This window comes from Colias eurytheme, chromosome 20, assembly GCF_061535395.1.
Source record: "Colias eurytheme isolate Ceu_HAF_F1 chromosome 20, ilColEury1 Martin Lab GWU primary, whole genome shotgun sequence".
Lineage (NCBI taxonomy): Eukaryota > Metazoa > Arthropoda > Insecta > Lepidoptera > Pieridae > Colias > Colias eurytheme.
In genome coordinates, this window is record NC_142999.1 from 322,812 (window position 1) to 337,112 (window position 14,301).

The window sequence follows — 14,301 nt, forward strand, 5'->3', positions numbered from 1 at the left end:
TAATTAAGTATTTGTATATGTCGTATGTATAATAAACATTATCATAATAATTATATATTTATCTTAAAATGTTAAAAAGACAGGCAAAAAAAAAGGGAAATGAAAAACCATAACGCCTGGTAGGTATTTATTAAAATCGATACGTGCTTTGCCTTAACTTGCTACTTAAATAAGGTAATATAAAAAATTATTAAATAATCGAATCCGTTGTCATTGCTTGTTGTTGTCGTTTGAATCTGAAATGAAAATAAATGAGCTTTTAATATTTTCTCGCAATACAATTTGATTGGAAGAACTTCCTGTATAATAATAACGGCAATTATGAAATCTAGCAAAGCATCACTACATAGTATAAAACAAAGTCGCTTTCCCTGTCCCTATGTCCCTATGTCCCTATGTCCCTTTGTACGCTTAAATCTTTGAAAGTACGCAACGGATTTTGATGCGGTTTTTTTTAATAGATAGAATGATTCAAGAGGAAGGTTTATATGTATAATAACATCCATTAAATAGTGGAGAAGTTCTGTTATTTTTGAGGTTTCTAATGTGATGTCGTAAAAAATTACATTTTTTCCGCTTACATTGCAAACGCAGGCTGAACCCTACGAGTTTTATCAAAATAATGTAGTAAGTATTATGCACATTGAAAAGGTCCACAGAAAAGTCCGCGATGGTATATGTCTATCTCTTATGGATAACCCACAATAACTTTTTTTTGTCATTTAATTTTTACGACAAATAATGGCTAATTTTCGATGCGATTTTAACCAATACAGCATTAATCCTTAACCAATTAAATACCTTCAATACATTGTTCATTTAATATAGATCTATATGGCCCTTTACACCGTATGATTTAAGTGAATATTTTCGAAGATATTACAGATTTAAAAATTGCGGGACGTAGCGTTTGCGGCGGTACAGGCCGTTCGCCCGGCTATCTATTTTATAGCCGTGCGAAGCCGGAGCGGGCCGCTATGTTTTTTATATACAACGTTCACAGTTTTTCTGTAGTGTATTTAGTATCAGCATTGCACCCGTGCGAAGCCGGGGCGGGTTGCTAGTGAAGAATAAAATTCAATAAAAATGAGATTGTCTTCGTATTTCTTACTTAATCTGTAAGTTTTTTTAATTTATAGACTGTAACTCGCTTAGATTTAATTTTCGGACATTGTTTACTTTAGAATCTATCAAGTTTTTATCTTATCTATTATAATCTAACTTGAAATCTTATAGAAAATGAAACTGAAAGAATATTACACGTAATAATGTTCTAAAGTCCAAATAAGATAAGAATAACTTCATTTTTCAACACTGCGAAAACTACTCTCTTCGATCAGCTGACAAACTTATTTTGTGTATTCCCTCTCATCGCACCAATTTTTATGCGGGTTCTTTTGCTGTCTCTGCCGTCAAGTTATGGAACTCCCTACCTTTAAAAATCAGACTTGCTCCTTCCTTATCCTCTTTTAAACATCATGTCCGTAATCATTTCCTCTTAACTGCCTATAATTCGGATTAGTTTATGTAGTATACTTCTATTTAGACATATTTATATTTATTTATATATATATATATATATATATATATATATATATATATTATATATTTAATATTTATATAGTTACTACTATGTAGTATGCATATGTGTATGTATGTATGTGTATCTTATGATATATTTGTATTTCATATATTTATTTAGGTAATATTAGTAATATTATTATTTATATATTTTTTATTTTTATTTTTGTTCATTTTTACGTATTTATATCATGTACTGTATAAAATGTGTATATATATTTTATTGTGTTCTCTGATTATTTCTACCCTATTCTAAAAATATGTTTTTATTTTGTCCGACTACTTTTTGCGCTTCTTTGCCTTTCTCCCCGTGGTTGCCTGGCAGAGATCACTGCATAGTGATAAGGCCGCCCTTTGTGCTTTCTAATCTTATTTTTGTAACCTTTATGTATATTTTGTTTTTTGCACAATAAAGTGTTAAATAAATAAATAAATAAATAAGATATAGAACTTGCAAATATGATTAAAACATACCTCAAATCAATCGAAGTTATGCGCAAGGGTTCCCCAAGCAAAGGGTGAACAGACTTCCACCCCTATCCTTGAAGCAGAAGCAGGCTTGGCAGTTGTGGTGGTACTTGTCACCACTGTACTTGCAGAGACCGGGACCTGTTCAATGTTATTTCTATGTTAATATTATTCTGTATATGAAACGGCTGGTCAGATTCTCGTTAAATTATGGTGTGTTTGAGAGTCAGTATATTATTGCCGCACATAATATGAATCTTCTACATGTTAGATAACTTTTAAATGGTTAGATATCTATCTAACCATTTAAAAGTCAAGAGCTTATTTTTATTTATAGAACAATGTATAAGAATTTTGTAATAGTTTTTTCGTATACAATCTTTTCAAAGCAAAGGATTCTCAAACAAGGCTCGGACAATAAAGAGATTTGGAACCTTTAGGATATTGGTTAAATATTAAATTTAATAATATTAGCTTCTATACTGAGTAATGAGAAAATATTGCGTACATAAATAATAATGCAAGCTTCTTATATTAAAGAAAATAATAACTTTGTGGTTTGGGAATAAATAACATTATGTTAGATTATATAGAAACCAGAAAAAATGGCTATAATATTATAGTTAACCTATATAGTTTCAAAGAAATTATCCATAATTTTTATGGTATTTTTTTTGGGTAAGAGAAAATAATTCAGATACGAATTCCTTATTTTCTCAAAACACATTTTTAAATCTATCCATGCATGCATGCCACACATACACTTCACACAAACATAATATGTACACGTACAAATACGAGTAAAGGCACAACTCTAGTTACAAACAAACAGATGGGCATCCATAGGAATTGGAAACAAGCAAAACCTGTGGGACTTAAGAAGTTTGATTAAACAGAATTTGCATGAGATCCGCCATCTGTTATATTTTTTAATTTATACCCAAAAACTTTGCACCGCAGGGCATTCACTCAAAAATTATATGGAACTTGGTTATTTTTATCAAAGAATGCCTGTGTCGTGATCTTGAGTTGTGATTTTAACACGAAACTGTACTTAAGGACTTACCAGAACGGATCAACGGTCGACCGGATGCCGTTGAAACTTGCGCCAGGCTTTGGGCACCTAAAGAATAAGGTTATTGTATTGGTCGCCCTTTCAGAGATTTCCAGAACATTCCTTGCACGTATAAATTGAAAAGCGATATTGTTAGTGCGGTTTTTCTATTACCTCATTTTTTTAACGAAATCTTACATCCAGTATTATATGCCTATTTTTTGACCAGAATCTCACATTTTATTTTCAGTATAGTAGGTCGTTGAGTTGATTACCAAATAAGTTAATCATTTTTCATATAATGGAACCTGTCATGCTGTTTGCTCGCTTTTTCATTAAGGTTAGAGAATAACCTCCATATAAATGTAGATCCTTAGAACCTACTTCAAGATGGAATATGATACTGAGTAGAGTTCTCATCAATGTTCACTTTATGAGCAAGTGTATGAATAACCTTTTGTGCCCTCTACACAAATATTTTTATAAGTCTGTACCTTGATTCTTTTTATAATGCTCACTTAATATGATGGAAAATTATTGACATATTCTTAATAATTTAAATTATTTTTTTAATACAGCCTTAACTACTTCGTACATCGAAATTCCATCGTATATAAGTTCAAACTATTCAAACCAAGAAATGACCACAAGTAGCAATGTTTAACCATTCCTAACAAGGTATACACTGTGTACATTTCATTCACTGTCACGCGATGTCTCGTAGCGTCTGTGCAAATGTTTTGTTTCGTTTCGTAAATAACACCCGTCAAATATATTCAGTTAATGGAATTTCGGCGTCGACTTGCGTTATGCGATTTACTCACTTACACGTGTTCCCGGAATGGGGGAGATGATTAAAAATGGGGTACATATTTAATATGTTCGTGGATTCTGTTGGTTAGTTATGTATGTTATGCAGCTGATACGCATGATTTATCATTCCAGCACGATTACAGACAAAAATGTTTACTTATTATACGGATTCCTGTTTTGAAAATAATACGTAACTCTTCTTGTCTCGAATAAAATGCATTACATTGCAATTTATATTAAATGTAAAGAATTCAAAACTCTAACTTACTTGCGCCACCTCCCAATTGTCCCAGTAGTGCAGAATTGTCCCATCCAGCTATTCCAGGCTGATACAAACCTGTAACTTTGCCAAGCTGGTACTGGTACAGAGACGGGTATAACTGTGTCGCTGCAATCGCACTAGTTTGTGCCTGTGCGTTTTGGCCTAACCCAGGATATAGTTGTGATCTCGCAAAAGCATTAGACTGTGCCTGAGCGTTTTGTCCTAGACCAGTTAATCCAGGGTACAAGGGATAGTTACCATAAATTCCTGGGAAATAAGAACTAGCTTGGGAATTAGCTATTGCTTCAGCAGAACTATAGGACCCCGGAATTGAAAAGGGGCTTTGGGTGACAGTAGGTAATGTTGGAGTGGGAACTGTAAGTGCTGGACTTTGAGGCTGAACTAATCCTGATGTGTCACCATAATAAGGATACCCATTAGTAAATGGAGAAATATTCATTAAGCTAGATTGAGCGTTAGCTGTAGATTCAGCGGAAGCGGTACTACTTCCTGGGAATACTACTCCAAAGGGATATTGATTTGTGGTACTACTTAGACCTTCTAGAAATTGTGGGTTTGCAAGATTGGGGTTTAATTGTGATAGTGCATCCGCTATAGCGACAGCTTCAGAAGAAGCTGCGTTAGCAAATGCAGATGCTTCGCTTTCAGCTTGTGCAAATGCCGAGGATTGACCAAAACTGTATGCATTGGCCAGAGCGCTGGCACTTGCTTCGGCGCTACCATAAGATCCATAAGGTTGGATCAATGGCACATCTGAAAGTAAATAATGTATTAGATACATTTTATGTACATAAATAGTTCGTTTGATATGCGAATTTGGTTAAACTGACTCGTTTGTCTAAGTTACAGTTTGTAATTAAATAACCTTATTGCAAAAAAAATAGCTAGCCTACAATCATTTGCATTGTAAACGTATTTTTGAAATGGGATATAAAAAATGAAATGTTCAACATATCGAAAAATCAATGAAACAGTAAAATAAATAACTAGTTAAAATAAATACCGCAGTTTGGTAGGGGAGTGCAGCGAGCGATCACGTAATTAAAAACTGGCTGACAAGAACACACGTTGCAATCTACAACGAATGGCTGATTCGGCATTCGATAACGACATTTCGGCTCTGAAAGACGTAAATTTTTAATCAGATTCGATGTTGTTTACACAGCTATTAAAACAACATTACTCATCCAATTTGTAACGTGGCAAAGCTCACCGATATACACCAGGTTGTCATAGGGGGCTGGAACTATAAAAAGGCAACGTCAATCACTTGTACCAATAAAATATCCTATTTCACAATGAACGTTCGCTTACCCGGAGAAACCGCACCTGAAAGCAAGAGAAAGGGATCAAACACAATCGAAATTGGGCCGGTCATAGCGTTTAGGGGCTATTTTTCTATGAATAGTCGTGAAAGCAATACACTTAGCCCGCGGTCAATGATTGAACATTAGCGCGTTTGATTGTTACGATGATTGCTTCTCGATTTCCCGGGGCAATTCTCTTGGTTTCACCCCTCACCTAACTGAACGTGTACTTATAAATACTTTACGCAAGGGTGCGTGTGGTTTTTTTAGAACGATTTCATGAGTATTGATGAAGTTTACATATTGTATGAAGAGTGTAGATAATTAATGTTAATGTATTGATGATATTATAATATTATTAATAAATGGAAATATTAAATTATTATATTTAGAGAGTATTTATATGAGTTTTGTTTTAATTTGGATCATGAAAACAACAGATTCATATTGAAAATGTCTACTGTTTCGATAAATATTATTTATAGGCGTTGATGTCGGGAATTTTAGATGATTTATCGCAGACATGTTGGAAATTAAAAGTTGTTTTGCCGCAGACCCTAAAGGTTCTTATTGACCGGTCTCTGCGAAATAACCGCCATGTTTTCGCTTTTAACGGCACCTGTGGTCCGTAATACCAGTTTTTGCAACCGTTTGTCAATTTTGACGCCTGCGTCGCGCGACGCGTCGTAAATTTTTACTTTTATTTTTTTTGTTTTCACATCGTTCGTCAGTTTGATACGCAGTTTTTCTCTGAAGTATTGTTTGCTATTTCAGCACGGCCTTTCAGTTATGTTTCAACGATATTATAGTTCAAGGGTTGTGAATTGTGAAAATTTAAAGGTCCCTTTTTGTGCGTAAATGGATCAGCTTTGAAGTGAAATATTATATAATCAGTAAAACTATTCCAACATTCCCAACTACACAACTTATAATTGGGTCTGCCGTGAGTGCTAATTCAACAACAAATACGATATTAGGTAGATTGTTCTAATAGCTGAAGTCTTTAACAATTCTAGTTATATTTGACCCAATTCAAAAGAACACAGACTACGAAATCTAAATTAGTTATAACAAATGGTTAGCTACGATAGAGTATAAGACGAATGGCGACAAGAAAAGCAATTTAGCAAGCGAGACACGAAATTAGAAAACTGGCAGAAAATACGAAGTCGGTACTTTGTTTCATAGATATGTCCCGCTCCATTACAAATGTAATGGAATCATTTAATTTGGTAATACTTTAATAAATAACATTTTTATACTTCATGGGTTTGGAAATCATTTCATATTGTAGTCTATTTTAATTTGTAAGTTAGAAAATTTGTGACTGATAGCTACATTTTCTTTAGTAATGAATTACCTATCTAAAAAGAAGTAATTTGGAATTCATAAAATGTTATCTGTTAAAATCGGATAATTTATTGATATTATTTTCTATTGTGACCGATGTTTGAGTTGAGACAGCTGTGTCATTTATTAGATAGGTACGTATTACAATGTTTACATATGACGAGGTCATGTTATAACCGATTTGTACTCGTACTAAAAGTAAATAATGAAATAAGTAAATAAAAATTAAATGAATTAATCTACTCTTCGTACATCTATTTCATATTAATTTATGAACTAAATATTAATGCTTAATTACGATAAATTAGTAAATTAAACTTACATTCAGGTCTCGAAGATCGTCTGCAAACGGGAGCTACGAAGATACCAAATTGTTCGCAGGTGCAAATCTTACAAATATCCTCTGGGCTTATGAATTCTGCGCCGATAGCCTGATATTGGCATGACTGATCTAAAAACATACAATATAAGCATTTTAAATATATTGAAATGTGATTAAAAAATTATGTAGAAATGTTGAAAAATATAATTTAACAGAAATTAAAGGCACAATAGAAATGACATAAATTGATAGTTGTATAATGTATTTACCTAAATATTGAAAAGGCTGTGGAACTGTAAAATAAAATTGAAATTAGTGAATTAATTAAGAACGCTACAAAATGATTTTAATAAGGTAATTTATCAGACATACTTGGCGTTGGTTCCGGTATTTGAGGGAACGGTTCGAGCGGCCAAAGCCCTTGATCTATTAAATAAAATAAAATTACAAAATAAGCATAGACTTTCTAGTTATCTGCTGAACAAACTTTTACATTATCATCGTCATTATCACGTTAATTTTATGAATGCATATACTGCATGCATAACAATGTTAGGAGAATATGGGAAATCCTTTTTAAAAAACTTCACTATTCGTAATTTTATATTCAAATGTACCTATGATCACACTCGAACTCGTACAAAATAAGACATAAATTATTCTTACCCGGTATTGGTGGCAGAACTAGAAAAAAAATAGAAATACCATTAGATATATTGAAAAATAATGAAAATTTAGTTATTACGCTGACGTACTTGGCTCAGGCAACGGCTGATAGGGGAGTAGGGGGTACGGTTCTGGTCGAGGTTCTGTAACAAAAAGTATTAGTTTGAGAAAAAAAAAAGGTGACATGAAAATTTTGAATTCGAATTTGAAAAATTTCGTTCATTCATTAGTAGTTATTGTTATAATATTATGTTATACAGGGTGTCCCAAAAAGTAGTGATGAACGGAAGCTGGTAGGTAGAGGACCAAGAGGGCTATCCGAATCACCCCCATGTGTGTTATGCGATTTTTCGTATTTTCGGAGTTATTACATTTTTTCAATTTTTCATCTATCGCCGAGTACGATGAGATTTTTATTTATGGTGACGTGAATTATTGCGCTAGATGCTTGATTTTTTTTGTGTGCTAAGCTGAAAGATAGGCCAATTCAGTATGGTAACATTTACTATCGTTAGATCTTCGAATGGAATAAAAAAAAGAATTAAATGCCAAGAAAGATAAAATTACCCAGTATGTTCATAACTTCAAAGGCCCATAAAAAAATAAAATCACATAAAAAAGGTTTTCCATTTGGCTTTTAAAAACTTGCTCTATCGATCAGGTAGCCACCATAAAAATTTCATTTTATTATTCTGAAGGCTTCAATCGAAAAATTGAAATCTAAATGTGGTAAGTGCAAAATTTTTATTAACATGATGATCATTAAAACCAATAAATAGGTGTTTAATTACAAGAATTTTTTTAAATAGCCCCGCTGTTGCTCAGTGCAAGTGCGACATCACCGTAAAAAGTTGTCTTTTAAATGTCTGAATGCTTTTTTATCATTTTTAATGGTTTCTTCTGCTACTATGAATTTCCGGGTTATTTCGTCCAAATTGGGGCATTCTCTCAAGTAGCCGAGGTCTTTTTAGTATCCCCATTGAAAAAAAATCAATGGGGTTTATTCGAGGGACCGTGGAGGCCAGGCTTTAAAGCAGGCGTCACCGGCGCATGCGCAGGCTGCAACGACCAATCCATCTTTCAGGGTATTTTTGCCCTTTAGCCTGGCCTCCACGGTCTCCGGACATAAACCCTATTGAATTTTTTCCGTGGGGATACTACAAAGACGAGAGACTGCCACAATTTGGACGAAATAACCCGGAAATTCATAGTAGCAGAAGAAACCATTAAAAATGATAAAAGAGCATTCAGACATTAAAAAGACAACTTTTTACGGTGATGTCGCACTTGCATTGAGCAACAGCGGGGCTATTTAAAAAAAATTCATTTTTAAACACCTATTTATTGGTTTTAATAATCATCATGTTAATAAAAATTTTGCACTTACCACATTTAGATTTCAATTTTTCGATTGAAGCCTTCAGAATAATAAAATGAAATTTTTAGGGTAGCTACCTGATCGATAGAGCAAGTTTTTAAAAGCCAAATGGAAAACCTTTTTTATGTGATTTTATTTTTTTATAGGCCCTTGAAGTTATGAACATACTGGGTAATTTTATCTTTCATAGCATTTAATTCTTTTTTTTATTCCATTCGAAGATCTAACGATAGTAAATGTTACCATACTGAATTGGCCTATCTTTCAGCTTAGCACACAAAAAAAAAACAAGCATCTAGCGCAATAATTCACGTCACCATAAATAAAAATCTCATCGTACTCGGCGATAGATGAAAAATTGAAAAAAATGTAATAACTCCGAAAATACGAAAAATCGCATAACACACATGGGGGTGATTCGGATAGCCCTCTAAGTCCTCTACCTCCCAGCTTCAGTATATCACTACTTTTTGGGACACCCTGTATAAACGATAAACGTTTGTTCCGAAACTAAAGATTGAATAACTTTAATAAATCTTATTATTGAAAAGAAAAGAGGAAAATAAAGAGAAAGTTAATATTATTATACAAACCTGGGAATGGCAGTTCAAGGCCTGAAAAAAGAAACGTGTTCTTACATGATTTAAAGATAAAATTTCCCGTTGATAACTCACATTACAGTATATTTGTCTCTAATATAATAGCACAAATAAGAATCATTTATTATTTATTAACAATTATAAATACACACGTTAGTTAAAATAAGTATTAGGATAACTTACAGCAAGTTGGCTTGGTGTAACAGTTGACCTCGATATTGATGACGCCAACGTCGTAGTACTCGCTGCAGACACATACTTGACACTCGTCCCATGGATGTTGGAACTGCTGGTTCGGGGGGTAGGGTCGGCATGAGCGATCTGTAAAATTATATATTATTATCATTTTTGTGTTGAGGATTTGGAACATTGAATAAAGAAAATTTTCCTAAATATGGTTTTGGGCATTTTTGCATTGAATGTGGCTTATAATCAAATACGTGTAATATAATCTTATATATAAAATTCTCGTGTCACAATGTTAGTCTGCATACTCCTTCGAAACGGGTGGACCGATTCTCATGAAATTTTCTGTGCATAATATTCTGGTAAGTCTGAGAATCGGCCAACATCTATTTTTCATACGTACCACGGGCGAAGCCGGGGCGGACCGCTAGTATTAGCTATAATATCATTAATTACTTGAGCTATTCTTCGTTAAATTAAATATTTACTTAATTCATTTTTAACGAAGTAATGGAATAACATTTGAATTATATATATAGAAATACTGGAATATTAGTTATTAGTGTGATTAAAATGCTCGTAGACAATAGAGGATATTATATTTAAACATTCCTTTTTTGTAGCAAAGCGAACACGTACTTCAATTAATATTTCATTTACTTACGCGGAGGTGGTCCTGGTAGCGGACTAGGTGGTAGGTCGGGTATCAACGGTGGCCAAGGAACTAAAAACATTAAAAATAAATTTAACAACTTCTTCTCATAAGATTTTTTCCTCATGACAAAGTATCAAATATAACGTATTTTACATTAGACATAAAAAACGCATCATAAGAACTATAACTATTTGTCGAAAAATACAGAATTACTTAATCAAACAGTTTGGAAATGCCCTAGGATGATTTAAATAGACTGTATTCAAAGGGTACGATGCCGGCTGTGTCTGAGTTACGATCGCAATCTTGTCTGAACAAGTTGCAGGATACATGCAATGTGACTCGTGTGCTAATGCACTTCGATATTGGGAATAAACTTCCTAATAACTTAAGGGTATTAAAAGTTATGGCAGATGTCGATCTATGGAGTTTTGGTTGCGGGATTTCCTTCACAGAATGAAGGAAATTTATTAATTGAACGTCGTCTTTGAATCTTTTGTTAGTCTATAGTGTAGTATTATTTTAATGATACTGCTATTTTAAAAAACGGTGTTTTTCAAATGTATTTTACTGCTATGGTTGCGCTCATATTTATTGTAGGTAAATTTTGATCCAGATTTTCATTTCTGAGAGATTTTCATGAGTTGAGTTTTGTAGTAAGTTACTCAGGTCTGAGTGACGTACACCAAATGCTGATTTATTTATTTATATATTATATTTTATAACATATAATTATAACTTACGTGGTTCCGGTTCAGGCGCCGGTATTGGTAAAGGTATAGGTTCCGGTTGTGGTATCCAAGGTTCTGGTACAGGCCATTCAGGTATCGGTGGGAACGGTTCTGGTATGGGCTGTATTGGTTCGGGAATCGGCCACGGTTCTGGTATTGGCGAGAATGGTTCTGGAATTGGTGGCAACGGCTCTGGAAGTAGTGGGAATGGCTCTGGAATCGGTTGAATAGGTTCAGGGAATGGGAACGGTTCTGGAATCGGTTGAATAGGTTCGGGGAATGGGAACGGTTCAGGCATAGGTGGTATTGGCCAGGGCTCTGGCAGCGGTTCCGGGAATGGCCATGGCTGTATCGGTTCGGGGAATGGTGAAAATTCTTCTGTAAATAAATAACATTTTTATGAAGTATTTCAATTCCAGAAGGAACTAGAAATTGTTTTATTAAAAATATTTTTTCGAAAAATATCGCCCTCATAACGTATAATTATTGATTATTATCAAGATCTTGAAGATGTGACATTTAGAATTTTCTTCTATAAAAGCTAATTTAGTTATTAACTGCCATAACAAATCAACTAGGGTTATTAATCAGAAAGATAAACTATTGATAGAAAAAATCTCATTAGTGCGTATCGGAGCTATGAAACGTAAATGCACTTGAAGTGCATACGCTAATTATTTCGTTACACTCGGTTGTATAACAACGTCGTTTGTACGAAAATGTGGTGAAAATGTAATAACATTAGACTAGAATTTCCTATAAATTCCATGTTATGATATTACTGAAAAATTAGACAGAGATGATGTTGAGATCTACGTATTTGTTTACATATTTTCATCATAAAAATTCATCACACCATTTATATTTAATATCAATTTTAATATCCTGTGCATATAACAATCCAAGCGTATACCAAACTCAAATATAAAAAATACGCGCACGGCTCGAAATGAAAATGAATAGCACATAATTTCAACAGCTGCAATATTTAATAAGAGATTCTCACCGCATTCAGGGCTCGGAATGCATATGATACGTTGCTCAGGTACACCGAACGACAGGAACTCGACGACACACTCGCAAATCTGGCAGGCCTCGTACGGGTGCGGGAAAGGCACATTCGGAGGGAAGTTCTCACACAAAGGCACTGGAAATATTAAAAATCTCATAAGTGATACATTTGTGAATTTAAAAAAGAGCGTGTGTGCTGAGCACACGTGTCAGAAGTGAAACTTCTTTGGCAAGATTCAAAGATAAAAAAATCGTCGCCTTACTCCATGACGTGAATGTATTGGCATAACGTGACCTTGAAATTTTACTCTCAACGTCTAAAGAAGTTTCACTTCAAAAACACTTATTAAAAGACATATTTCAGACGAGTCTAGAGCTACCTATCTTATTATTTCCACCGTGAAAATACGTTATTCATGGTCCATTAGATAATGGTCTGCGATAACAGAATCAGGGTTTACGGAATTGTATTAAGCGATTGGGATTAATGATAATATTGTATGATAATTGAAGAGACCGAGTGTAATGCGAATTAAATTAATTAATGGTGATTATTTAAATATCTGATGTTGTCGTGATTTTATTGCCCCTCTCAATTGTGTTTTCACTGACATAAATTATATTATGTGTATGATTTTTTTATGCAAATGAAAATTTAAATATATTGGAGATAATAACGTTACATAATTACGCTTTTTAACATAAATGCTGAAATGTGTTTGCGCAACCATTAAATTTTAGATGCCGTGTGTAGGACACAGATACCCCAAAAATGTTTGGTCAATTTGTTCATGAATATTTATTTGACCGTGCAAAATTTTTCATTAAATCAAGTGGTGTTTATGAATTTCATACTCACTTGGTACAGGCTGTGGCGGGACAGGTATGGGCGCTGTAAAAGAATCAATGAATAAGAAATAACATTGGATACGTTTTTGCATATTTTAATATATTTGCGTAATCACTTACGTATCGGGATGATGTCGGGCGGCAGGCCTGCAACAGTGTTTTATTTTATATATCATTTTCGATCTTTTCAATTCAAGAGTCTTTTTCTATTTCGTGTTTATACATTCGTTAGTTTTTGAAACTTTTAGAGAGTCGCTTTGTTTGCGTAAGTTCTTTGTCTCTATTATTTTGTCTTTACTTATCAACATTAAAAAAAAAATTACTTAACCCTTCAATTCCCAGTGTCACCTGTAGGTGACAGTAGTTTAATATTTTTTTTCTACCACATGAAAATTTATTTTTTAATTCTACCACGTTTGTAGCTTAGCTTATTAGTTGAACTATTCATGTTTTTTTTCTGGCAAAGCTAACCATATGATATTTAGCAAATTTGTTTAGTTGTTTCGCGCGTACTTGAAGTAGTCAGAGTTTGTGTGATTCCTTGAAGTATAAAGTGATATAAAAATGTCCCGACAGTAAGTATTGCTTTTTTTCTTATTATATATAATAAATGAATGTATTAGCTATAATATAAATATATTTTATGCTTAAAATAACTAAGAGCATCTTCACTACAGCACTGAAAATATGCCGTGTCACCTGGAGGTGACACTGGGCATTATAATAACTTTATTATTCCTAATTCATTGTAAGTAATAAAAAGACTGTTGTTTATATTTTGTCTTATTGCTATGTGGTGATATTGTTTCAGAGCTTGTTTACGTATTACAGGTTGACGTTAGATGAGATTGCCGAGGAGTTGCACGCCGGAGAAGACCCAGGCGATATTATTTTATTTCCTCCTGATGATGGTGTGGTGACTGACGAAGATAGTGGAGACGAAAATGACGCCAGTATTTTTCATTTTTAGTCGCATGTTTTGGTCACAAGTATAATGTCAAAATAGAACTTCCGTCTCTGGAGAAAATTGTGAAATACCGAAGAAAAA

At 33.6% G+C, this 14,301-nt stretch overlaps 2 protein-coding genes across 2 annotated transcripts in view; one reads left to right on the top strand and one right to left on the bottom strand.

Moving 5' to 3' along the window:
• Nucleotides 1–14,301, top strand: part of Dys (Dystrophin) — a 442,182-nt gene that overhangs the window by 249,927 nt on the left and 177,954 nt on the right. The gene's annotated exons all lie outside the window — the stretch shown is intronic.
• Nucleotides 123–13,345, bottom strand: LOC149899421 (uncharacterized). Its single transcript, XM_090113998.1, has 16 exons — nucleotides 13,264–13,345; nucleotides 12,400–12,540; nucleotides 11,406–11,771; nucleotides 10,672–10,731; nucleotides 10,005–10,142; nucleotides 9,816–9,836; nucleotides 7,934–7,987; nucleotides 7,551–7,604; nucleotides 7,179–7,307; nucleotides 5,514–5,528; nucleotides 5,413–5,445; nucleotides 5,203–5,319; nucleotides 4,185–4,952; nucleotides 3,116–3,172; nucleotides 2,056–2,190; nucleotides 123–236 (listed from the first exon to the last, which is right to left on the bottom strand). Exons 1-15 carry the CDS (start codon nucleotides 13,343–13,345, stop codon nucleotides 2,072–2,074), a joined length of 2,154 nt encoding a protein of 717 aa, XP_089970124.1. The 3' UTR covers nucleotides 123–236; nucleotides 2,056–2,071.